Source organism: Lepisosteus oculatus, chromosome 6 (genome assembly GCF_040954835.1).
Source record: "Lepisosteus oculatus isolate fLepOcu1 chromosome 6, fLepOcu1.hap2, whole genome shotgun sequence".
Taxonomy (NCBI): domain Eukaryota; kingdom Metazoa; phylum Chordata; class Actinopteri; order Semionotiformes; family Lepisosteidae; genus Lepisosteus; species Lepisosteus oculatus.
The window spans coordinates 44,691,342-44,717,818 of record NC_090701.1 but is presented as its reverse complement, the minus strand read 5'-3'; the positions used below and the strand labels follow the sequence as shown (position 1 = coordinate 44,717,818).

Here is a 26,477-nt window from a genome sequence, read left to right as displayed (position 1 = left end):
GAAACAGAGGAGAGCTGTACTCCAATGCTGGACTGGGCTGACCTGATCACCCCCTGTAACGCCTTTCAGTCAGACAACGAGCTTCTGCCAAACCACACTGTCATCCCACACGTGAACACACTCTCCATAGCGCACCTGTAAAATGTGGTCAGGACAGTTGAAGATAGACCAAAGTTTTTCACCTGTCTGAGGAAGTAAAGGGGCTGATGTGCCTTCTTTGTAGCTCCAGTTACATGCTGGGGCCACTTTCAATCATTAGTGATGAAGGTACCCAAGCATTGCCATGTAATTTCAGACAAAGAGGAATCACAAGGAAACCACACTCATCAGACTCATCAGATGGCTCAGTAACTGTGTGAGGATTGTTATTGGCAAAGGCAAATCTTCAAATCTTCAGCATCAGCAGAGGAGGACATATTGTGCGCTGACGTACTGCACAGCTGCTTCCCGTGAGAGAAGTCCAATCATGAAGCATCATAAATAACCTGTCATGATCGGAATCCCTCCTCTTAAGGGCGCTCCGGCTCTTTCACATTTTAGTTGATTATGTGCACCTGCCTCCAATCCTGCCCCTCCTTATTTAAGCCGGGCGCTCTTGCTACTCCTGGCTCTGCATTGGAAGACGGACGCCCGGAGGCCCGCCTACCACCAAGTCACCCTACATCCGCGGCTTGAGGGCAATGGCCTCCTATCGGCGTCCTGACCCTGCTGAGTCCGGGGCTCAGAGCGCCTGACCTCGTCATCCTGTTTTTATTTCTCTGTCCCTGTACCGGATCCCATTCCGGTTTTGAACTCTGTCTTGTCTTTGTCTCGGATGGATCAACCGGTTTTGGACTTTTGGACTTCCCCCCGGATTTCCCTCCTGGACTCCTTGGACTTGCTTTTGCCTTCTTGACCTCTTTGGATTTCGTTTTTTGGATTGTCCTTTTTGGATTTCCCTGGTAACCGGACTCATTGCTTCTCCAATCGACCAAGCTCCTGGATTACGTGTTCTGGATTGTCCCTGTGCTGCTCCACATTCTGCAGGATTCTCGGTTACGCATAAGGATCCTCCTATTCTACCTATCGGTTCACTGACATAACCTTCTTTCTATATTGACGACACTTCCTCTTTAGGGACAGGAAGACTGAGAGTGGAATTGTTCAGACAAAGCACAAAGGTTGATTTTTAGTAACCTGCTTCACTGCAACGGCTCTTGAAACTCTGTCTGTTACATCAGTCCAGCAGCTCCATAGGTCATGGTGTCGTATTCAGTGCTGCAACACTTTGAACTGCAGCAGCGCTCCACTGCAGTGTGTGTGTGCAAGGTGTCGTCTCTCCTCCTGGGTCAGAACACACTGAGCTCTGCCCTGTGCCTCCCTGCAAACCTGCTGGGTGGCTACAATTCACCATCACTGATCCTGCATTGCAGGTGCACAAGCCCCCTGAACTCAGATCCCATCCTCCTCCTGCTTCAGTGACCCAGATGTCACACAGATGAGCTCTGACTTATTGACTTATTGATACTAAAGCTACTTACAAGAGATACAGCTATCATGCTGCCAGTGTAGAACATCTGAACACAGCTCCACACTGCCTAGATCAAGAGTCCTGACCACAGCTCCACACCACCTAGATCAAGAGTCCAGAGCCCTGACCACAGCTCCACACCACCTAGATCAAGAGTCCAGAGCCCAGACCACAGCTCCACACCACCTAGATCAAGAGTCCAGAGCCCCTGACCGCAGCTCCACACCACCTAGATCAAGAGTCCAGAGCCCTGACAACAGCTCCACACTATCTAGATCAAGAGTCCAGAGCCCTGACCACAGCTCCACACCACCTAGATCAAGAGTCCAGAGCCCTGACCACAGCTCCACACCACCTAGATCAAGAGTCCAGAGCCCCTGACCACAGCTCCACACCACCTAGATCAAGAGTCCAGAGCCCTGACCACAGCTCCACACTACCTAGATCAAGAGTCCAGAGCCCTGACCACAGCTCCACCATCCCTTCAGTCAAGAGTCCGGAGCCCTGACCACAGCTCCACCATCCCTTCAGTCAAGAGTCCAGAGCCCTGACCACAGCTCCACACTATCTAGATCAAGAGTCCAGAGCCCCTGACCATAGCTCCACACCACCTAGATCAAGAGCCTAGAGCCTTGACCACAGCTCCACACCGCCTTCGGTCAAGAGTCCAGAGTTTCAGAGCTCTATGACTGGGGCCTCTAGAGTTAATGAAATTAATACATTTACTGTGAATTTCCTTTTGCATTAATGTCCTGTGTCTTCTGTTTTGTTTCATAGTTAGTAAATGATCTTAAAAGGTTTTTGCAACCACTGAGTTGCGATCAGGTTCACCTGAGGGGGCCTCCTCTTTGAAGGAAATGTTGTGACAGGACATGATTATGAATTAGAGCCCAGGGCTGAGGAGGAGGGGGGAACAGAGGGCAGGGGTAGGCTTTGGGTGACCTGGGAGGTTGCAGGCTGTCCAGGGCTTGTGAGGAAAGCTGTACAGTGATTCTACAGCATCTGAGGAGAAATGTTGGGACTGATCGACAACAAGTCACAGTCAGATTAATAATGAAATCTCTGCTCACACAGGAAATCAGAAAGCAGCAGCGACAACCTGAGAAAACGAAACACGGAGAGGCTGAGCACAGAACTCAGGAACCGAAGGGTGGGCAGACATGGCACCACACTCTACTGCAGCAAGTAGAGTCAGGAAGGGAGTAATGCATTACAGTTTCTGAATCTGAGTACAGAAGTAGTAAAGTATAGTTGTATTACTGTACTACTGAATGACTGCTCTGTAGCTTTTCACTATATAAATACTGTCCTTTCCATGGCAGTCAGGCTATAAAGAGTGGTTATTTGTGATAACCTGAGAATTTATTTCAAATGTTCTTCCTTTCCCTCTGAATATTGCATTTCTGAAAAGGTTCTCCAGCGTTCCCTTGGCATCTTTCTGGATATGTATTACTGAGTAGGACACACATGGCTTTCTTACGATTTCTTAATTTTTGTCTGGAACTGCATGGTATCGCTGCCACTCAGTCAGGAGAGTTTAATGGTTGTGAAATGGCAAGAAAACCAAGTAAATCAGCATTCTGTGAATCTTTCCTAAAATCACCCATTTGTGGTTTTAACTGAAGAAACTTCCTCAGGCTGCTGTTCTGCTTGTGTCAGTGAGTTATGTTTACAGAAAGCTCCAGTGCAGGCCCCTAAAATGCTGCTGCCCTTGCAGTCTCATTTTAGCTGAACTAGTCACCTGCTTCCTTGCTTCCTCCTGTCACAAAATAATAATAATAATAATAATAATAATAATAATAATTGCTTACACTTATATAGTGCTTTTCTGGACACCCCACTCAAAGCGCTTTACAGGTAATGGGGATCCCCTCCACCACCACCAATGTGCAGCCCCACCTGGATGATGTGACAGCAGCCACAGTGCACCAGAACGCTCATCACACATCAGCTATCAGTGGGGAGGAGAGCAGAGTAATGAAGCCAATTCATAAAGGGGGATTATTAGGAGGCCATGATTGGTAAGGGCCAATGGGAAATTTGGTCAGGATGCCGGGGTTACACCCCTACTCTTTTCGAAAAACACCCTGGGATTCTTAATGACCACAGAGAGTCAGGACCTCGGTTTTACGTCTCATCCGAAAGATGGCGCCTGTTTACAGTATAGTGTCCCCGTCACTATACTGGGGCATTAGGACCCACTTGGACCACAGGACGAGCGCCCCCTGCTGGCCCCACTAACACCTCTTCCAGGAGCAACCTTAGTTTTTCCCAGGAGGTCTCCCATCCAGGTACTGACCAGGCTCATACCTGCTTCCCTTCAGTGGGCTGCCAGCTGTGAGTTGGAGAGTGATATGGCTGAGGGCAAAATGTCCTTGACAGATGAGATGGAGCCCAAACAAATCAGAAGTTCAGAAGGGATTTCAGGGCAATTGCTCAAATGTGCCAGAACTGTGGTTCTCCAGGGCCTGGGCGGGCAATTTCTGTTGTTCCAGAACTTCAGATGAATGCAGTAGCATCACCATCATTGCTCATCTTCATCATTGCTAATTGACCCAATGGTAGATTTGCTTTAAACTAAAATGAGCAAATGTATATAACCAAATATGTTCCTAATGTCAGAGTTCTTCACTGTGAAACTATTATTTCCCTGAATTCTGAATTACATTCAGACTCCTGAGAATGTGCTCCCTGTACAGTAAAATATGCAGGAGAAATGCCAGGTGTCTTATCTGCTTCAATAGCTCTAGGTTTCGTTTTTTGAAGAAATGGTTGTTGACTCCAGAGGAAGTAGAGTCGAGAGTGTGAATAATCGCAGGAATGCAAGTTCACAAAAACAAACCGTATATCAGCCTTATCAAGTGACAAGCTGGCAGTAGGTGACGTATGAAGAGAGTTCAGGATATTTGGAGGAAACGTGTTGTCTAACAGCATTTTGAAGATGGCAAGTTGAGTGTGGCTGTTTGCACTAGGCCATTATATCGGGGTATAATTGTAACAAGGGGATGTGATTAGTGAGTCAGAAACAGATAATAAATGAAGTGGGACATTTAAATTTTGCACACATCCAGCATTGCAACATTACTGCTTAACCACACTGTTGAAGGTATTGCAGGGACCTGCTAATTCAACCTTCACCAAAGGTTATGCTAACATGCAATAAAGCTGATTTGCTTTAGTAGCTCCAGCAACTTCTGCTACATAACAAAAAACAGGACCAACAGCCATAAACAAACAACACAGGATAAAGCAGATCAATGACTGTTGCACGTCAAAGGACGGGACAAATATCCATAACAAACCATAAAACTGTGAAACCAAACTTCTTTCTGAGCCCATACTGTATATAAGGGTCAGTAACCCTTTCCAGGGTGTCTGTTATGTGGGGCAGACTGTCACGACCACCGGCCAGCAGAGATCAACACGTAAGCGAGCTAATCAGTACCAGCAGCGGATTTCTATTAACAAGCGCCGCCGCTGCCGCCCCCCCAGCTACTGGTTTTGCTCAGTACGTGTACTTACCTCCCTACGACTCCTGCATCTGCATCGGATCCTTTTCATCTCTACAGAGCATATACTCTAATGATTAAGGCTCCCTAGATTAGGGTGAGTAGGGTTAGCTCTAGTACACCAGACATCAGCACCATTGCAAGCAATACTCTTAAACCACCAAAACACTCTTTCAGACATTGTCACCTCTTGAAGGTCTTGGTGCTCTTTTTCACTTTTTTTTTGTTTTTCTTAGGTTAGTAAAGGAAAGGTAGGAATCTAGCATCTTGATCAGAGGAGCATGTCCACTTGCATTGTGACCAACGGCAGCACCTGCCCTGGTGATCTCCTGTCCCCCGAGCTGGACACAGTGCTGAGACACATGCAACAGAGCTGAGTCTGGGCAAGAGACTGGACTGAGACCTGCACACGAGAGGGCTTGATCTCTCCACCGTCTTGTGTTTTTGCAAAGATTATAGAGTTGACAAGTGTTGGGTGGGATGCCGTAAAACAGGAAATACAAGACATTGAAAGCCATTTTTTTTATCAAATTGTTTATTAAAAAGCATCAGGTATTAAAAATAGACAAACATAACATTACAAATGCCTGATCAGGTGTGCCACAGCACGACAGAATTCTGGTATATTCTGAAGCTCTGATCCTGATGATCAGTCTGTCTCTCGTACGTCAGTCTTTGATGTCATTGAGAATGAGGCTTGTCTGTTCATGGGCCAAAATGAATCAGTTTCAGCTGATGGTGAACTCAGGAGGGGATGCGTTCCTGTGTAACTGTCCAGCTTGCAGTACGGGACTGAATCCACAGCCTTTTCCTACCCACTCCATCACACACTTCTGCAACACTCAGTCCCTGAATTATATACCGGATGATTAGAAGAATCAATATAGTGACACATGAGCTGGTGACATCAAGTACAGCTCTGTAGCACACTGGAGAGGCTGCTGATAGAGAAGGCTGATGTTGAAACATATACCGTGATTACACTGTTTTGGTAAATCACCAGGAAGCCTCAGTAAGAACCAGCTCCCTCACAAGCTGGAGAGGATCGTCCCTGCTGCAGCAGCCCAGAGTTTGAGAGATACTTTCTGCCCCCACACATCTTAATGAGCCAACGATACCGAACGTTTTTTCTGGCAAATTCGTTAGTGAATTACTAGAAAAACACAAGGTCTTTAGCTCTTTTGCAGGTGACACAGGCCATTTTAATTTTCAAGCACAGGAAATGACTTTCACCTTTTTCTTGATTTCTCATCGATTTGTTTTTTAAATCTGTGCACAATTTTTAGGGACTTATTCTTTGTCTTAAATGATGATCTGTATACACCTGTCTTCTCTGAAAAGGAAATTCAAAGCATGAAAAAGTAAGCTAGCTAGGACAGGAAACAGAGGACAAGTCGACTGTCATTGTTTCACGTTTCTTGCTAACTTTGCATTTCTACAAATGTGAAGAGAGTGCTTGTCAAGCATATAACACCTGTGGAAGTCTAAGGCTAATACATACAGTATGTCCTTTACAAAGCAGGGTGAAGAACAGGGCAATTTCCCAATTCTTTCTGGCACACAGACGGGGTGTAGCACAGTCCTGGGAAGTGAGGACTGCAGAGGTCGAGAAGAACCTGTTCAAGTTGCTTTTGATCCTGTGTCTCCGTTAGACCTGAAGCAGAGACAGAGAGAGATGGAGGTGAAGCAAAGTGAATGTTATTGAGCTGCACTGACTGACGGGACCTGGGAAACACGGTGTTGGATCATTGAGGTACCCACAGAACTGGGAGACTTCACTGAGGGATAGAGATGTGAATTTGCAGTTTCTGTCTTCACTGTACACAAATTGTGAGCTGCACACGACAACAGCTGCACATCATGCTGGGATTTGTTAAAGCAGGGGCTGAGCCTGCTGAACGCAGCTCTGCACATCTTCGCTGGGTCTCATCTTTCAGGATCTGAAGCTACTGGAAAGTTCCCTCGTATCCTTTGCTTTAAATCTCCACCAGCTATGCTGCCAGCCTTCCTGGGACTAGTACTGTCGGTCCTGTTTGAAAATTACTTCCTTTCCTACAGACACATAGCATTGGGGGAAAAAAGGATCAAGTCTGTCCCTCCCTGAAGAACCTGATAACTGAATATCCGAGTGGTCTTTGAACCACTAGACACACAGAGGCTGGTGAAAAGGCAGGAAGGGGCTCTGTTTTCTAGATAATGTACTGCCTACTGCCTGTGTCATCTCTCCAGTTTGAAAATATTTGTTTTAATTAGCAAAGTTTTAATGTTCTCCAACCTAACAAAACAACACAAAATAATATAACCACTCCATATCGGTTGATTGATTGAGCCAGCCAGTTTTATGGACCATTCTGTAATCATCATTTTCGAAACACAATTTCACTTTTCGTCTGTTCTCGAATACTTCGGTCAGCCTGTGTGGTACAGTCACACTCCACCTTCCCCACAGTGGGACAGCCTATCCCAGTGGTCCTGAGCTCCATTTATACAACATCAAGACAAGCCAGAGCCCCACGGTGTCAGGAGACGGAGTGTGGGGGCTTCTAGCATAGCGCCATTGTCTGAGCTGCAGCCAGACCAGCTACACCTGTTTCTCCTGCTGCGAGTCAACCATACGAGGCCTTAATGAGGGACAGCACTGCTCAGAATAAAGGACAAGCAGGGGCACCTGTTTCAAGACATGATCCTCTAGACTCTCTCAAAACTGTGCCCTGTCCACAAACAGATCGTACCCAGGACTAAAACCTTCACTGAATATCTTCTATTAGGGGTCAAATACCTACATTAATTGGATCATTCTGTGGTTCGAATTTTTGGAGGCAGAACTGGTATAGACTTTTTGCTTATAGTATTTGTACTGAAGTCGCAAAAATAAAAACAAACAAAGATACATCTGCATTGTCTCGGAAGACAATATTTGGTCCTGTGTTGAGAGCTAGACTTCTGGGACTATCTGTTCAAAGTTATCACTTGCATAACTGAGTGTCACTGCACACAAGACAGCCTGTTATTTTGCACCAGAAGGATACACGTGTCACTTACTCTGTAACAAAAAGCGACATGACACAAAACACTTGAACCCGAAAGAATTGGTATTTCCTGTGACAGAAGTCTCTACTGCTGGGAGTGGCATGGTGTGGACCTGATACATCCCTGTTCAAACACGGTCAGAGACTGACAACCCCACCAGATTCTCCATTTTAGCTGCTTTCCTAATTGGTTCTCCTTGAGCACCTTATCCCAGCAATAAGACATGCTTTTTAAAGTTTAAATGAAACAAATACAGGTAGCTTCAAGTGCATAAAATTAGTGATGGGACATCGACAGTGTCAGTGCAGTGGGCAACAATGTAGAAGATATGGCGGGTGAACATGCTGACATGTTTACACATTTACTGCTGTAGGACCGACACTTGCCTTCTCCAGATGCAATAAATCACACCTATAATTGCAATCAGAAGCAGGATTCCCAACACAATCCCTGCGTATGAAAGGGTTTTTTCCAGATCAACAGTTACTAAAAATCAAAGAGAAAACAAAGAGAGAGAGAAATTAATATACTACAGGACATTAACACTGCACTGAGAGAGAAGGGTTAATACAGTACAGACACACTGAGTGGACACTCCAGGACATTAACACTGCACTGAGAGAGAGGGGTTAATACAGTACAGACACACTGACTGGACACTCCAGTACATTAACACTGCACTGAGAGAGAGGGGTTAATACAGTCCAGACACACTGACTGGACACTCCAGTACATTAACACTGCACTGAGAGAGAGGGGTTAATACAGTCCAGACACACTGACTGGACACTCCAGTACATTAACACTGCACTGAGAGAGAGGGGTTAATACAGTCCAGACACACTGACTGGACACTCCAGTACATTAACACTGTACTGAGAGAGAGGGGTTAATACAGTCCAGACACACTGACTGGACACTCCAGTACATAGTGAAACATTATTTTTGATAACGTAGAGTGTGATGCAAAACTCTCTGATAGAACCTTATACTGCATAATGTGTCTTTATGCACATACAACACATACAGACACAGGCAGATACATAGATGAACACACATACTGTGCGCAGCCTCCACTTTTAGAAAACACAACCTCTCACCTGTAACACAGTTGTCTGGAGCCGAGAGAGGCATCATGTTGTGGTCAGCTGGGTTCCTGGCTATGCAAAAATACATCTGGCTTCGTCCTTGCATGTGCACGCTGAGTCTCAGGGTTTTATCGTGAGATGGTATAGCTTCTTGGTGGTCATGATATTGGGAGATGGTTTGGTTCAGTTTGACACTGTCTTTGTCTCCATTCCAGAACAGACTCACCTGTCTTCCATTCTCCACAGAGCACTCTGCAGTGCATGTGTCTTTGAGAATCCTCACCTGGGGCTTCGACACCGGCTCTGCACACACAGACACCTCACATATCACAGAGCTGCTACAGCGAGAGGGACTGAGAGAGAACTTTCACTGACTGTACTTACTGTAGACGGTGAGGGTGAATTTCTCACTGACTGTTCTTACTGTAGACTGTGAGGGTGAATTTCTCACTGACTGTTCTTACTGTAGACTGTGAGGGTGAATATCTCTCTGACTGTTCTTACTGTAGACGGTGAGGGTGAATTTCTCACTGACTGTTCTTACTATAGACTGTGAGGGTGAATATCTCTCTGACTGTTCTTACTGTTGGCAGTGAGGATGAATTTCTCACTGACTGTTCTTACTGTAGACAGTGATGGTGAATATCTCTCTGACTGTTCTTACTATAGACTGTGAGGGTGAATATCTCTCTGACTGTTCTTACTGTAGACAGTGAGGATGAATTTCTCTCTGACTGTTCTTACTGTAGACAGTGAGGGTGATAACTCTCTGACTGTTCTTACTGTAGATGGTGAGGGTGAATTTCTCACTGACTGTACTTACTGTAGACAGTGAGGGTGATAACTCTCTGACTGTTCTTACTGTAGATGGTGAGGGTGAATTTCTCACTGACTGTACTTACTGTAGACTGTGAGGGTGAATTTCTCCACTGTATTATCCACCTCTAGTTCATACTCTCCAGAGTCCCCAGTTGTTATATTTGTGATGGTGATCCGTCCATTCTTTTTATCCCAATGCACTCTTCCTTTAAACGTTGTGCCTCGATTACTGGTATCTTCAGGGACAGTGAAAACAGTTTGTCTATTGTATCTTAAGTATCCATTATGTGTTACCGAAACGTCGAAAGTGAATGAGCCTCCTTCTTTGGCAGTTTCTGCATTCTCAGCCTGGTAGAGGGAAAGGCCTGAAACACAGAGGGCATGAGATCAGAAGACCACTCAAGCAACAGCTGGTTCAGTCCTCAGATCAATGAGCTAAAAGGGAAGCACTCTGATGTGGCCAACCAAAAAAAAATGAAAGAGACTTTAAAAAAACATCTTAACAGCACTTCCTGTGCAAGTGTCTGTACGTTCGAAGGAAAACCTGCTATAAAATAACAGCTAGAGAAGTGCTGCCACACAGACCACAGAGAACCACGGAGATGTTCCGAGTTCACCTTTAATATCAAACCTGAGATGTTCAGTCTTATTCCCATCAGCTGTTCCCACCACCTCAGGAGACTGTCTCCAGAATCGACTTGGCAGTGTTTTGCCCAGTGTGAATGTAAGGAAAATGTTGTCTGTCCCCCAGTAACACAAAATGCTATACACCCCTTAAGTTTACATACCACCTTGTTGAAGTTAGTCAGCGTATTTTAGTGTTCTTTTCTTCAGTCCAGATTTTGTCTGCATTTATTTTCTTTCACCCAGGAGAGTTCAGCTTTAGTGTCAAAGACTCAATTAAAATATGCATTTTGAAAAATGTGTGACTATTATTTGGAATTCAGCAAAATGGGACATGATTGGAAGAGTCACAGACAACCTGATGAATACTGTTATCCCAGATGGTGGCCTGATCTACATTTAGCATGTAGATCAAAAAAACTTTCTACAGTAAGTCATCGTATGAGTGATCTCATACTGAATTCATACTCCACAGGCTTTTTCAAGAACTGAAACCCAAATTCAAGTTTACGCTTAAAGACATCAGAGAAAACCTAAACAGCACTTGCCACTCAATAAAAGATTGGCCAACTAACCCCAGATGTCTCAGCTCCAAAACCATGGCCAAGGGGAAGAATGGCCACCAGGCAGCCCATCTCTTTCCACCATGGCTCCACATGGGCTGAAGCACATGTTCCGTTTGCCACTTAGCTCCCCAGATGGTTAGTATCTTCCTAGCAGGCGTACCATGAACATTGAACATGTTGTCGTTAATGCATAAACTGAAGTGGCAGCTCCAGCCATTTACACATTTTGTAAGCTTCCAAACCTGCTTCTGATAGATGCCTCACAGGTTGCTGCAACAACCTCCCCTTCACAGCAGGTCTTCGATCATATCTCCCAGATGATAGCTGCCCAGTTCCCTTTTCACCTTATATACTGCATAGTGTGCAGGGAACATGTCAGCGTAGTGAGGATCAGAGATCTCTCAAACCCCAGTGCTCACAGTTTTACCTCTCCTGGCCCAGATTTCACTGACATTTCTGTCTGATTCCTCTCACAGAGATTCCACAACCCGATTTCACACCTCTACCTCAGATCTCCATTCCTTTGGACAACCCGATTTCACACCTCTACCTCAGATCTCCATTCCTTTCTCACCTGCCCTGTTCTCATGTGCTTTATATCCCTGCTGCCCTCCTTTCCCTCCCTGACAGATCAATATCCCTGCTGCCCTCCCCTCTCCTCACAGATTAATATCCCTGCTACTCTCCTCTCACTCCTCACAGATTCATATCCCTGCTACTCTCCTCTCTCCTTTAGAGAGTTATATCCCTGTTACCCTCCTTCTTTATATTCCTTCTCCCCTCCAATCTCTCCCTCAGAGACCTATATAACTCCTAACCTCCTCTCTCTCCTCACATATTTATATCCCTGATACCCTCCTCTCCTGCCCTCTCAGATTTAAATCCCTGCTACTCTCTTCTCTCCTCAGATTTATATCCTTTCTACCCTCCTCTATCTTCCTCACAGATTTATATCTCTGCTTCACTCCTTTCTCTCCTCACTGATATATATCCCTGCTACCCTCCTCTCTCTCCCTCAGATATTTGTATTCGTGCTACCCTCCTCTCTCTCCTTCACAGATGTACAACCAAACTCCTCTCCTCTCACTCCCTCTCCTTGAATCTTCCTCCTTCCTCCTGTCTCTCCCTCGCAGATGTATATCCCTGCTAACGTTCTCTCTCTCCCTCATAGATTTACACGCCTCTACCGTCTTCTCTCCCTCACACCCGAAGAGCTGAGATTCTACTTTTCTTCGTGGAATTCAGCTATTCCATTGCATTTGACATTCCACTTGAAACTTTACCTTGCTGGTGTTGAAAATCATTGCTTGCCACATTGCTTCATTGTGTGCTGGATGTTAAAACTAAATACAGTTTTGGATTTCTGGAGAGATGCTAATACTGTTGTTACTGTCCTATTATTGGACAAATGTAGACTTTGTGTACACTGTCAGCTCATCTCTCTTATTGACTCAGACACTAAGATTCATAGCAAAATGTGAATAACTTTGCCGATGCTCAATACAGTCACACTGGAGGATCAGAAGTGGGGTAAGAGAATAAAGTTTAAGGATTAGAAGCTGCTTTGATGCTATATATCCCGGCAGAGGTGCGAGGGAGAGAAGAGAGGAAGGGACATGTCACGATTGTAGTCCCTCCTCCTTAAGGGCGCTCCGGCTCTTTTCACTTTGGACTTAATTTTGTGCACCTGCCCCTTGTTCCAGCCTCCTTCCCGCCCCCCTTAAAAGCCAGACAGTCAGTTCCAGGCTCTGCATCTGATTCCCATATCATGCGAGCACGGGTCCTGATGCGTCTGGCTCCGTCATGTTTTTAAGTCTCTGTTCCTGTTCCCCCTGCCGGTTCCGACCCGGTTCCTGGTTTTAATCTCTTGTTGGATGGATCACCCGGCTTTGGATTTTGCCCGTTTTGTGGACTCCCCGTCTGGATTACCTTTGGATTGTTTGCCTCGACCCCACCTCCAATGTGCACCAGCGCACTTTGGACACACCCCCCCTGTTTTCATCCCCGTGTTCCTGCAGGACTTTTCCCCAGTGTTTCCTCACTACTTCAGATTGTGTCCTCCGCATAGGGTCCGGAAAGAACTGTTCCGTTACAGGACAGAGGACTGCCAGAGGAGCAGTTCAGGAAGGATGAGGCAGAAGTGGTACAGAAGGTTTTTAGAGAGGAGATTTTGCAGGAAGGAGTCTGGTGATACTTGTTATGAACGAAAACGTTTCACTTGGAGTTTTAAATAACTGCACCGTGACAATACAGAGGCAACCATGAGCTCCAGAAGCATGTCTTTGGGGAGGTGTAAGGGAAACAGAGAAAACTCCTCACAAACCTGGACTGAATGTGCCGACTCCTTCTGCCAGGAGTCCGAGTCTGAAATTGAGACAACAGCAGCTGTGCAGTAGCTGTGATACCTCAGCACTCTTTCCCAGGTGAAGCTAACAAACACATTCGTCAAAAACCCATAGTTTTCTAAATGAGGATTGTTTATTAATGTTAGAGAACCTAGACAGCTCTATAAAAGAAAGCTAAATACCGTTTGCTATTTTATGACTTCATTTTACAGCTACAGTACATGTACAGTATTATTTCTCTTTCCCTTTGTTAGGGTATCGCTACAGTAATAATAATCTGTGGTTGGACAATAGTGGTTGCAGCTCAATTGTCTAATTCCTCTCAGCCTTTCAAATTGAAGTCTTCTTGGGTTTTTTTTTAAATATAGCATGGATAACAACATTTAAGTCACTACTCATACGTGTATATTTGTCAATCACTGTAATAGACACAGATATGGATGTTTAACTGTTTTACATGTGACCCTACCGAGACAGCATGGCAAAGCGCATCAGGGTATTCACGCAGCTGTGTTTTACTCTCATGTGTGTGGGCTCACTGGCTCTGCTTTGCCTGGAACGCTGGGTGGATCCAATGTATAATTTGCGCGTGAATCTGCCTTGCGCCGTTTGCGTCACACTCTGTGTTGGTGCAATCCGAGCAGCAGCCGGCGCGACTCCGCGCGGCAGCAGCTGTGCCCGATCGGTGCCGCGCTCTGCCACCGGACTGCCCGGAGGCTCCTGTTCGCTTTTCAGGGTTTCCGACTGCGGGCAAAACTGCTCCACTCCGGCTCCTTCTGTACAAAAGCCGGCGCCTCACATGTTACCCGTTATATCCCGGGCCTCTGTGTTATCAGAATAACCGGCTTTTCCCCAGTTCTGAGATCCTGGAACAGGCGTGTGACACGGAGCTGACCCGGGACGGCTCTCGGGATGAAACTCTGACAGCCGGAGGGAACCCAAACCATCACCCGGAGGGGCAGAGGGCGACCCGAGCCGGGGTCCTCACGCGTATATACGGAATACATTCAGTGTTGGACCCAACGGGCTTACGGCTTCCCCTGCTGAATTCACTAAACCAAAACGTTCGACCCGGCTAGTAGACACAGCACAGACCCGCGCAGAGTTTCTGATCAGCGGGACGCGCTCAGGCGACCTTTCCACAGAGCGATCAATGAGGACTTTGAGCTCAGTTTTCAGGCAGATAAGTGTGACTGGGAACAGAAAGTAAGGTCATATCTACAAGTAGACATCTCCAGACCGCTCCTGGAGAGGAAGCACACTTTCCCCGCTCAAGGAAACACGATCACCGGCACCTCCGAGATACCGAGAATTAGACAAATTCTCCTTTTCAAGCATCTTCAATGTGGGGGAAACGGAACAACACGGACATTTTCAGAGGAAGCGCTAGAACAGTGCAAAGAAAAAGTTTCAGGGAGCGCAGAGCTCGTGTGGCGGCGTGTCTTGTCGGGAGACGAGCTGTGTTTGTGACCTAGAAGAGTCCCTCCGAGTCTGTGAGCAGCGAGACTCAGCCTCACAGCGTCCGGCCGCAGCAGGCGGCACCGTGTTACTGGGCTGCTGTACTGACGATCAGGGGTCCGACTGTTGGACTACAGTACACCTCTCATACAGGTGATACTGACAAACACGGTCTGACTGTTGGACTACAGTACACCTCTCATACAGGTGATGCTGACAAACACGGGTCCGACTGTTGGACTACAGTACACCTTGAACTTGAACTTGAACTTGAACTTTATTGCCATATGTAACCGGTACTGGTACAATGGAATTCTTACTTACAGAAAGTCTCTCGATTGTAAAACAAGTGTAAAAAACAAATCAAAGTGCAAACAGTGCATCAAGACAATGTACAAACAAACAATAGACAATGTACAAGTAAACATGTAGACAGTTTGAATGTAAACAATACAGACGTGTAAACAATGACTGGAGATGTGCAATAGAGAAGAAATCATAAAGAGGTAGATGGTGATGGTGTAGGTGTGGTCCGAGGGGGATGGCTAAATGTGTTCGCCAGTCTCACTGCTTGTGGATAGAAGCTATTGAAGAATCTAGTGGTCAGTGTCCGTATGCTCTTATATCTCTTGCCTGAGGGCAGTGGGGTGAAGAGCTAATGCCTGGGGTGGTGACTGTCACCTCTCATACAGGTGATACTGACAAACACAGATCTGAGTGTTGGACTACAGTACACCTCTCATACAGGTGACACTGACAAACACGGGTCTGACTGTTGGACTACAGTACACCACTCATACAGGTGATACTGACAAACACGGGTCCGACTGTTGGACTACAGTACACCTCTCATACAGGTGATACTGACAAACACGGGTCCGACTGTTGGACTACAGTACACCTCTCATACAGGTGATACTGACAAACAAGGATCTGACTGTTGGACTACAGTACACCTCTCATACAGGTGTAACTGACAAACACGGGTCCGACTGTTGGACTACAGTACACCTTTCATACAGGTGATACTGACAAACATGGGTCCAAATGTTGGACTACAGTACACCTCTCATACAGGTGATACTGACAAACACGGGTCCAAATGTTGGACTACAGTACACCTCTCATACAGGTGATACTGACAAACACGGGTCCAAATGTTGGACTACAGTACACCTCTCATACAGGTGATACTGATAAACACAGTTCTGACTATTGGGTCACAGGACACCTGTAATACAGGTGATACTGACAAACACAGGTCTGACCTGTATTATTGCAGAATGGCTTTATTATTAATTATTGGAGTATCACAGGGGTCAGTACTGGGGCCACTGCTCTTCTTACTTATATCAATGATCTACAATACAGAAAAGTTTGCAAACTACTGATATTGATATTGATATCCTGGCTTCTTTCAAGAAACAGCTGGATGAAATCCTGGGATCAATTAATTAATAACAACCCAACCTGCTAGAGAGGCTGATTGGCTGCCTTTCATTTGTGACCTGTTTAATGTTCTTAAACTGAGGCCAGGGGGTATTTCCAGAGAGAGTGGGAACTAATGTTCTTAGATAAGCAGGTGCACCTTTCCTTTTCACTTCTTGGCTATTAGTTTTGTGAAAATATTTTGTAAATTGTAACTAGATGAACAAAAGGGGAAAACGTTAAAAGGGAGAAGGTGCTGGAGGAATTGTAAATGTTATTTAATCAATATGTTTATTTGTACATTAAATACATTTATAGTAAATGCCTTGAGAAAGAAACACAAGAGTAGACATGTCCACTCCCGAGTGCCGAGTTCCTGCGGTTCAATCGCTTCAATTCAATTATTGAGCTCCGAGCTGAAATGAAAACCAGAAAAGGAGCAAGTTCGCAGGTGGACCGGAGTGACCTGCCCGGCGCTTCAAGGTTTGCTGGTTTACAGAGCTGCAGTGTCGCCGGCGTGTGAGTGGTTAACGCTTAACCAGGCTGCCTGTGGGGGTGGGGACGAGCGATTATGATCTCCGCACCCCAGAGCAGGGCACAGAGCTGAGCTTGAGGGTGTGGTGGGCTGCAATTTCGCGAGCGTTTTGAGCCATGTCGTCGATTGCTGTCGTGCTGTTGATCTGGACTTCAGGTAAGAGCTGTGAGCCTGCTGCCCATTTATTTACCGATTTATTACCGAGCCCCGCAGTACGATGCGCTCTGTGTACGAGCTGGGGTTTGGCAAGTGGCATATTTCAACTGTGAATAGTTAAAAATAGCGCGCACATTCATATCCCACATCCTGCAACATTTTTTATATTCCCAGTCTGAAAATTCAGTCAATTTCGACTTCAGTCCTGTCATACTTAGGAAAAACTATGTCATAATTGTATATTTATTAAAGAAATACCCGCTGACTGGAATGCTAACTTTCTAAGCTTTTATTGTGTTACTCGATGGCATCTCCGATCTTGTACTTTTTTCGACAATATTTCTAGAATTAATGTATGGACTGAAGTGTTAACACGTCAGAAAATGTAATAATACACTTTATTAGGATTTTTTATGATTACTATTGTTATTTCTAAACACAAATATCTGTATGAACTCTGCAAATTAAGGCTTACATCTACTGTACTTTAGAAATTTTGTTTGCTATAGGTACCAGGTTGGAGAGACCGTAGATATCTGTATTCACGCACATAAACATAAGTACAAATAAGAATTCACTAAAAACAACGGCACAATACAAAAATCAGAAACCGGCTCTAGTGTAATAAAGTGGTTTTGTTTTGGAAGTGATACTGGTCTCCTTGTGTGTCAGGGTGTGGTGACCATGAAGGTTGGGTGAATATTTCACTCTCATTGCGCAGGGGTAAGAGCAGCACTGAGCAGTGCAGGGGCCTTGGGTTCAGTTCCTGGGCTGCTGTCCGTGTGGAACTGGTATGTTCTCCTCTGGGTGGGTGTGTCCCGCAGTTCTGGCCAGGCTGGGGTAGACTCCGGCACCCCCGTCACCCTGTCCTGGGTAAAACAGTGAGACGATGGGCGACCTGCAGAAGAAGGGGGAGATCCGAGGGGCTGTCTCTGACTTCCTGTTGTTTTTTTTCCTTCCCACTTGGATCATCAGTTAGCCCCATTCCGTTCTTAATTAGACACACACAGGATGTTACTTCAGGTCCGAACGTTCATTTCATTAAAAGACTCAGCGTCTTACAATACACTCCAGAGCTAAGTCACAGATCATAATTAAGTTAATTAAGGGTTAATTACGGGTTAATTGGGTTAATTAAGTGCTATGTCTAATTAACTGAGGGCTCAGGCAGGAGAAAAAATTGAACGCCCAAGACTTAACATAGATGGCTTAATTAACTGTGGTCATCCTGAAACACCTCCATTCCCTGCAATGAAGAAGACCTTCTTTTGATGAGTTGATAATTAGTCACTGGACTGAGTTCTGTCGCCAGAGCTGAGCTGAAAGATGTCCGCTGTCAGAGCCGGAGCAGGCAAGGCGATCTGTGTGTGTCCAAATGTATGAGAAAAATAAGGGAGTCCACACATCAGCAAACCCTTTCCATTTTTTTTTTTATTCATGATTACAACTGTCGTTTAGGTCTTAGAATTATCGTGACTCTTACGCAAGCTTTGTTAAAAAAATGATTTTTTCTAAAACCCTTTACACATCACGTCTTTGACTTGACAGTCACCCTTCCTGAGCTCTTGTGCAGATCATTACCACTGTAGCGAAACACCAGCAAAAGGGAAACAGGAATAATACAAGAAGCTGATCGTTAATAGAGGGCTTTACACATTTCCTCTTTCTTCTCAGCACCCTCTTACTTCGTGCGCATTTCTAGATTACATTCACTGTTTTTTTTTTCTCGCACAGCCAGCTTTCTGTGGAACACATAATAATAATAATAATAATAATAATAATAATAATAATACACTTTATTTGATGCACTAGAGCCGAGGATATATTAGCCATCTCCAGCGCGCGACGATGGTTGTTCTCGTGTCTCCGTGTTTTGCGCTATAGTGCAACAGCAGGCCAGGCACGCGACATCCTCACAGACGTGCAGCACTTTAGCGCACGAGCAGACAGTTGTCAGTGTTGACTGTCACCCGCCGTTTGCGTCAGAGCGGCTCAATGCGCCAGAGCAGAGGGACACTTTCGGCAGAGGCAAGTGGAAGTACAGTTATTATTGCGCCGAAGGGAAGGACGGACCATGCACCTGACTCTCGCAACTGCCCACAGCTGAGCGTGGGTTTGGCGATTTCGCTTTCGACGTTTGACTTCAGATGAGACTTCATCCTTCCATTTGAAGACCTTGTGTAGAAGCTGAAGAAATTGTGCATTTTAACAGAAACCTTCGGCATTTAAATTAAAGACGCGTGTTTATAATTCTAATGTATATAGATTAAAGAAAGCTATTTAGTGACTGATTTCGTCTTGGAGTCGAGAGCCTTCAGACTTTCCAAACCTGTTGTTCACATCGCGCACTTTTCGCGTAGATTCGTGCGGTTCGGACTGAATATACAATACTTCGCAGATTCTTGTGAAGGAGCAAACCGTATGTGTTTAATTTGGGGCGCCTTTAAATGATCTGGCGCAAGCAGCAGGCGGCAGGTAACAGTGGCGTCCACTGTCAGCTTGCGCAGCTTTGCGTGCCTGGCCTGGTGTCTCACTATAGCACAAAGCGGACACCCAATCACATTGTCTGCCCAGTTTATCTTGTTTCACGTCCACCGCTGTTGTCTTCGGCTCTCCGCCGTGATCCTAGCGCTGTCAAGATGTTCCTCCCACATTGTAACAAGAAATGGTTATAGCAACTGATGAGTAAACCATACTCGGATAGAGAATCACCATGTACTGTATAACAGCTCAGTATAGCTGAAATCATGCTCACCTTACAATGACCTGGGCCATATTGCTAAACGTTTTAACAAAGTTTCCAAAAGATGCCTGTTGTCTTCAACATTGTCTTTAATTTTTCCCACTTTTGGCTTAAATGTAGGATCTTAAAATAAGCACATCATTGACCATAAATGGACACAGAACATATTATTCAGCATATTTATTCAAAACTTTATAACACATTTGAATTCATAACAGGGTCATAATGGGAAACACAGGTATTCATAAAGAAAACAGAAGTGAAGAAACTAGAAACCACAGAATAATTTTACAATTTCCTCTCTTGTGGGAAAAGAATACAAGAACACAATACATTTGAGGTGCATTAGCACCTGGAGATCAAAGTTGAAGGTGTAGAGTGTGGACAGGGTCACTCAGTGTTCAGGACTCTGAGTGTGGAGCTGTGGTGTTGAGTGTTCAGGGTGTAGAGTGTAGACAGGGTCACTCAGTGTGCAGGGTTGTGAGTGTGGAGCTCAGTGGTGTTGAGTGTTCAGGGTGTAGTGTGTAGACAGGGTCACTCAGTGTGCAGGGCTGTGAGTGTGCAGTTCAGTGGTGTTGAGTGTTCAGGATGTAGAGTGTAGACAGGGTCACTCAGTGTGCAGAGTTGTGAGTGTGGAGCTCAGTGGTGTTGAGTGTAGACAGGGTCACTAAGTGTGCAGTGCTGTGAGTGTGAAGCTCAGTGGTGTTGAGTGTTCAGGGTGTAGAGTGTAGACAGGGTCACTAAGTGTGCAGGGCTGTAAGCGTGGAGCTCATTGGTGTTGAGTGTTCAAGGTGTAGAGTATAGACAGGGTCACTCAGTGTGCAGGGCTGTGAGTGTGCAGTTCAGTGGTGTTGAGTGTTCAGGGTGTACAGTGTAGACAGAGTCACTCAGTGTGCAGGGCTGTGAGTGTGGAGCTGTGGTGTTGAGTCTTCAGGGTGTAGAGTGTAGACAGGGTCACTAAGTGTGCAGGGCTGTGAGTGTGAAGCTCAGTGGTGTTGAGTGTTCAGGGTGTAGAGTGTAGACAGGGTCACTGAGTGTGGAGCTCGGTGGTGTTGAGTGTTCAGGGTGTAGAGTGTAGACTCAGTGTGCAGGGTTGTCTCTCTTTCTCTCTTTTATCTTCTTGTCTCAGTCCTGCAATAAAAACAGACACTGTACTACATCAGTTTGCAGTATAAAGCAAGAGACATACTTAGTTTTGGTGAATCATTGAAGTACAGGAAATTGGGGAAATATTTTTGTCATTGAAATCAAGAAATGGAGCCTGAGAGAGGGACAATCAGAGTTTAAGGCCTTAAAGAAACATTGTAGTTGTGTCTGTTAAACTGACGGCCTAATGTAGCTCCAGTGTATGATATTATTGCCTTATTAAATGAACAGAAGGGGTTAGAGACCACATTACCTCCTCCCTGTGCAGCGGGTCAGAAGCACGGCTGTGAGTCCCAGCATCACCAGCACAGACAGCACCGTCCTCACTATGAACTGCACTGGCCTGGGGCCTGGAGAGAGACATCAATCAGTGCTGGTGATGAAGATAGACAGCTGTTCAGTCCACTTGAACTGGGTCCTACTTACAATATGTTCTAACGTATTTCACTTACTATCAAGGGCGACTGTACCATGTACATCTCCATTTATTTTCCCATGTGCTCCTTTCTCCAAGTATGCATTGGACACCAAAATGATATTGGTGAATGAAACTGAGAACTGATGAGAAATATAAGCAAAGCTAAGTAGCTCATCCATACAGTATCTCACAGTGCAGTACAGACAATAAAAGTCTCAGTCTCACTCATTTACTGTGTCTGTCCCAGCTGTGCAGTATCTCTCAGTGCAGTACAGACAATAGGAGTCCCTCTCACTCATTTACTGGGTCTCTAGCAGCTGTGCAGTATCTCTCAGTGCAGTACAGACAATAGGAGTCTCTCTCGCTCATTTAGTGTCTGTCCCAGCTGTGCAGTATCTCACCAGGGCAGTAGTCCTCAAGCCTGACAGAGGTTATGCTGCTGTCGACAGGGTTAGTGGCTGAGCAGACGAGGGGCTCAGAGAGTCCTGCTGCCTCCAGCTGAAGAGTCAGGTTGGTGGAGAGGGCAGGATTCCTGGTGGAGATCAGTGACCTTCCCTCTGTGAGCCAAGACAGGGTGACCCCTCTCCCGTTCTCCACTGAGCACAGCAGGGAGCAGGATGTGGTCGATGGAGAGGCTGAGTAAGAGGCCTGGACTCGTGGCTGGGACACAGGACCTGTACAGGAGAGGAGACAGAAAATAATTTGTCGGACAATTTATTGAGAACTATTTATTGAAGAACAGGAGAACAGTTAGCTAAACACGCTTTGTATACATGATGCAGAAAGGGTTAACAAAAGACAGTAATAAATGTTTTCAATAAGAAGCAATTTCCGTCACTAGTTTCTTTTATTCTGTTTGCTATTTCATTTGATTTTCAAAAAAGATAAAAAAGATAAGAGTCTTATAACTGGACTGGAATTTCGAAAAATTGACCTGAGAAAACCAAAATGAATTACGTATTGATAGTGAATCTGATTATCAGATCATGAAAAACCAGATTTGTGCGATGAATCTATCACCCCACTGTGTGGAGCCTGGGAAACTCTGAGAAAGAACAGCCTACTTATGAAAAAGACTGAGCTGTTCACACATTATTTACTGTACATCTGCAAGACATTTCTTCGTGGAAGAAATGAAAGATATAACCACAGTAATGAAGAGACACAGTATAAGTGTCTGGTCTATCAAGTTTTTCAGAAGACTTTGGATAAAGTTCTTCATAAGCGATTCTCAAATTACAGCAGGCAGTCAGGGAAACATGCGTGTCTGAATTGAGAATTGGTTATTACAGTAAATAGAAAGTTGCTGGTGACTGTAGCGTCCTGGGCACTAAGCCTGCAGTCACACAGGTATTTTATAGAAGGAACCGAGTCTCTTTAGTCTGAAGGGAGTGTCCCACACTGACAGGCTGAAGAAACCGAGTCTCTTTAGTCTGAAGGGAGTGTCCCACACTGACAGACTGAAGGAACTGAGTCTCTTTAGTCTGAAGGGAGTGTCCCACACTGACAGACTGAAGGAACCGAGTCTCTTTAGTCTGAAGGGAGTGTCCCACACTGACAGGCTGAAGAAACTCAATCTCTTTATTCTTCAACAGAGAAAACGTTCCTGATGCAAGTAGAGAAAATCCTCAAAGGAACTGATGACACCAACCCAATCGGTTATGCCCCCAACAGCTGGGTGGTCAGTAGTAGTTAACTTCATGTACTGTAGCTCACTTACTGTACACTGTCAATTTCACTTCAGTTTTTGTGCCCTTCTCTCCACTCTTGTTTTCGATAGCATAAACTCCACTGTGATTGGACTTCATGTCTGGGATGTAAAAGAGTCCAGTCTTGTTGTCCCAGTGCAGTCTGTCACTGAACTCTGGCTGATTGACTATCAGCTTCCCGTCGACCACCCTTGCAATGTTGTGACCATCTTTGTCCAGGAATCCTTCTCTCAGCACTGGATCAGTGAAATAGAGGGTTTCCCCTTCTGCTCTAATATACTGCTTCAGATGAGACTGGGAGACAGAGCCCGGAGTTCCTGAAACACATAAAGAAGAGATGTAGAGAGAGAAAGGGAGAAGGAGAAGGAAAAAGAGAATTCAGGAAATTTCAGTATTTAAAACCAGAGAACACCTCCACTGAGGGGGAGGGGGTGGGTCGGGTCACAGTGACTATGAGTCCATATCCCAGATGGCCCGCTGTTACTGTGTGCTTACATGAGGAACTTCATTCAATTTGCTCCAGTAGCTCCCCTGCATGTAATGTATGAATGAAGAGGCTGGTATCGAGACTCTCACACTCGAACATCTTCACACGGATCACTGAAGTTGGAATTAGCATCCGCTGACTAGAAATGTGATCATCTTACTCCCATTTAAATATAGAAGCAGAATTGAAAACAATGATTAGTCCCAAACCAGAGGACTTCTTGAAGAAGCATCTTGTTCAATGAGCCCCTCAACCTGGATTTGAACCCACATTCTTTTAGCTATAAGGCCCAAATCACAGTTCCACAGCACCACGCTGCTGCCTAGCTATCCCTCAATAATAAACAGCAATTAACACATGTATCACAAAAGATTAGACTCATAACATTAATAAACATATATCACAACAGGTGACAGAAATACACTTGAACAAGCACAACCATCACAACAGGAGACAGCAAACAGTAAACTGCAGCTATATATCAATGTGATTCTGTCTCACTGAGACAGGAACTGGGTCAGTTAAGTCTCTGAGAGTCCCAGTCCTCCAGTCAGGACTGTAAATTAGTGTTAATCTGGCTCACTTGGACAGAAACTGGGTCGGTTCAGTCTGTGTGAACCCCAGTCCTTCAGTCAAGACTGAAGATCAGTGTTAATCTGACTCACCTGGACAGTAACTGGGTCAGTTCAGTCTCTGAGAGCCCCAGTCCTTCATGTCCTAAATAAGATCTCTTCAGACAATAACATTTTCTTCTTATTATTGTAATTTTTCAGCATCCACAGCAATAAAACTTTTTCACGCATGATGACAAATATACAGTAGAATCACTGGAGCAATGGAGCCTTTAATAAAAATGTATCTGTATTAACAAAAAGGAAGTCATTCTAACCATGTGGTCAAGTGATCCGTGAGGCCCCAGTACTCCTGCTGTGCTGGTGCTCCACACTCACATCCTGACCACAGCTCTGACACCCTCTCTCACCCGGCGCACTCTTTCTAACAGGAGCAGGCTTGACGTTCACAGCTTTTAGCACAGCTTGCAACCCAGCATGCTCGCTTGTGCAGAGTAGGAGCAAGAGAAACTCCAAAACATCCAGCAATGCTCCATCACCATGATCCCTGTCCTCCTCCTCACCCCCCCGTCCCGACCGCGCTGTGTGTCCGCAGAGCACTGAGAGTCCAGCTCCTCCAGGACTCCGGCTCCTCTCCGACAGGGACCTGCAGCCTCGTGCCGGAGGCCAGCCTGAGGCCCTGCTCCCATGTGCTGTCAGTGTGTTAAGGGTGGGTACGGTAGAGGAGCTCACTTACCCAGCAGGCTCAGGGTCAGGAGCAGGAGACAGAGGCAGCCCATCTCTCCTCAGTGCGCAGAGCAGATCTCTCAGCTCGCCTCAGACACATCAGTATATGTAGACCCACCATCACACCCCACCCCCACCCAGACCACACTACCCTCCACACAGTGTGCAGAGTCGCACACAGCAGGACCGCTTTCCCAGAGCTTCGCTGAGTGCAGAGCGCAGAGACGTATAGGGACCCTGGCCCTCTCAATGCAAACACATTTCAGCTATTTCTTATGCTACTGAAACGTTGTATGGTATAAGCATGTGCTGGGCCGAATGCTGCTTAGAATTACAAGTGCCACTAAACTAAGTGCATTGTTTTGTCTGGTTTTTAATGCAAAAGACAAGACATATAGAAAGTGTGTTTTCAAACCTTTGATTTTTGACCGTTCTTGAGTGCAATGCACGATGCTATATAGCCAGGGCAGGAGAAATAGATTTGTCTGCTCGTTGACAAAACCCTCCCTGAACTAGTGTCTCAGGATTGTCAAACTGCTCATGACTTCCACTGTGACTGTGCAGTTCTTCACACTCGGAAGTCCAGTCTGTCCAAAAAAACGATGTCATCCAGTCACATCCCAGGAGACTGTGAAGGCCTTGGCCTATTTAAGTACTGCAACAAGAAAGAACACAAGACCAAAAAAAAAAGAAAGAGACACTAGCCAAAATGGGACTGGTCTGAAATTCAGTATTCAAAGGTACAGCTCATCTTCACTGTCTATATCATCCCATATAGTTCCTATGTAATATGGTCCCATATAATCCATGATTATACATAATCGTTCAAAACACCTTGTTACAGCAACGCTGTCTTGATAAATTGTCTTTAAGGCACATTTTCTGCATCAGATAGTGTTATTAAAATGCAAGCATCGTTCAATACCATATTTGCATTTTAACAAGTATACGCATTTGTACAACAAAAGCACATGCAATTTGCATTACTTCAACGTGATCCCAATAGAAGGCTAAGACCTCTAGGTTTTGAGTTAGAAGAGACTTGACTAAATGTTTAGTATCATGTTGTATTCTGCCTTATGAAGTTTTCTGAAAACATCAAACCACAAATTGTCTGCATCATCTAGTTTGCCGATGACACCACAGCAATCGGTCTCATCAGCAACAATGATGAAACCGCTTACAGGAGTGAGGTAGCAGGGCTGGAGGACTGGTGTCACAACAACAGCCTCACACTTAACATCGGCAAAACAAAAGAGAATATATTGGACTTCAGACTCCCATCATCATTCACAGGGCTCCAGTCGAAACTGTCAGCACCTTCAGGTTCCTCGGCCTCCAGATCAGTGAGAGGCTGAGCTGGCCAGAGACCACTGCTGCCTTCCTCACTGAAGCCCACCAGCGCCTTCACTTCCTGAGAGGGTTAAGGAAGTGGGGGATGAGCAAGACGCTCACCAATTCTTACCGCAATACGATTGAGAGTGTCCGGACTGGTGGTATTACAGTAAAAAAAGCCATACAGATTGTTGTGAGGTCCGTGCAGAAGATCACTAGGACCGAGCTACCCTCCATCGACCGGATATATCTCGACAGCTGCCACAACTGGGC

At 45.4% G+C, this 26,477-nt stretch overlaps 1 protein-coding gene and 1 long non-coding RNA gene across 5 annotated transcripts in view; one reads left to right on the top strand and one right to left on the bottom strand.

Moving 5' to 3' along the window:
* Positions 1–5,536: 5,536 nt before the first annotated feature.
* On the bottom strand, positions 5,537–10,327 carry LOC138239446 (uncharacterized). 2 transcript variants are annotated; one of them, XR_011189920.1, is made up of 4 exons: positions 10,040–10,327; positions 9,150–9,440; positions 8,436–8,535; positions 5,537–6,673 (listed from the first exon to the last, which is right to left on the bottom strand). It is a non-coding gene; the product is annotated as an uncharacterized lncRNA (long non-coding RNA). The 2 variants fall into 2 exon arrangements; XR_011189921.1 differs by lacking the exon at positions 10,040–10,327 and adding an exon at positions 9,562–9,693.
* Positions 10,328–16,914: 6,587 nt separating this feature from the next.
* Positions 16,915–26,477, top strand: part of LOC107076029 (T-lymphocyte surface antigen Ly-9-like) — a 28,440-nt gene continuing 18,877 nt past the window's right edge. For 2 of the 3 annotated variants that reach the window (XM_069191449.1, XM_069191448.1), the window contains exon 1: positions 16,916–17,068. In XM_069191449.1, the coding sequence (XP_069047550.1) occupies positions 17,029–17,068 (40 nt within the window). In that variant the 5' untranslated portion in view covers positions 16,916–17,028. Of the gene's footprint in view, positions 17,069–26,477 lie in introns of all 3 variants that reach the window. The other variant, XM_069191450.1, reaches the window with a different exon arrangement.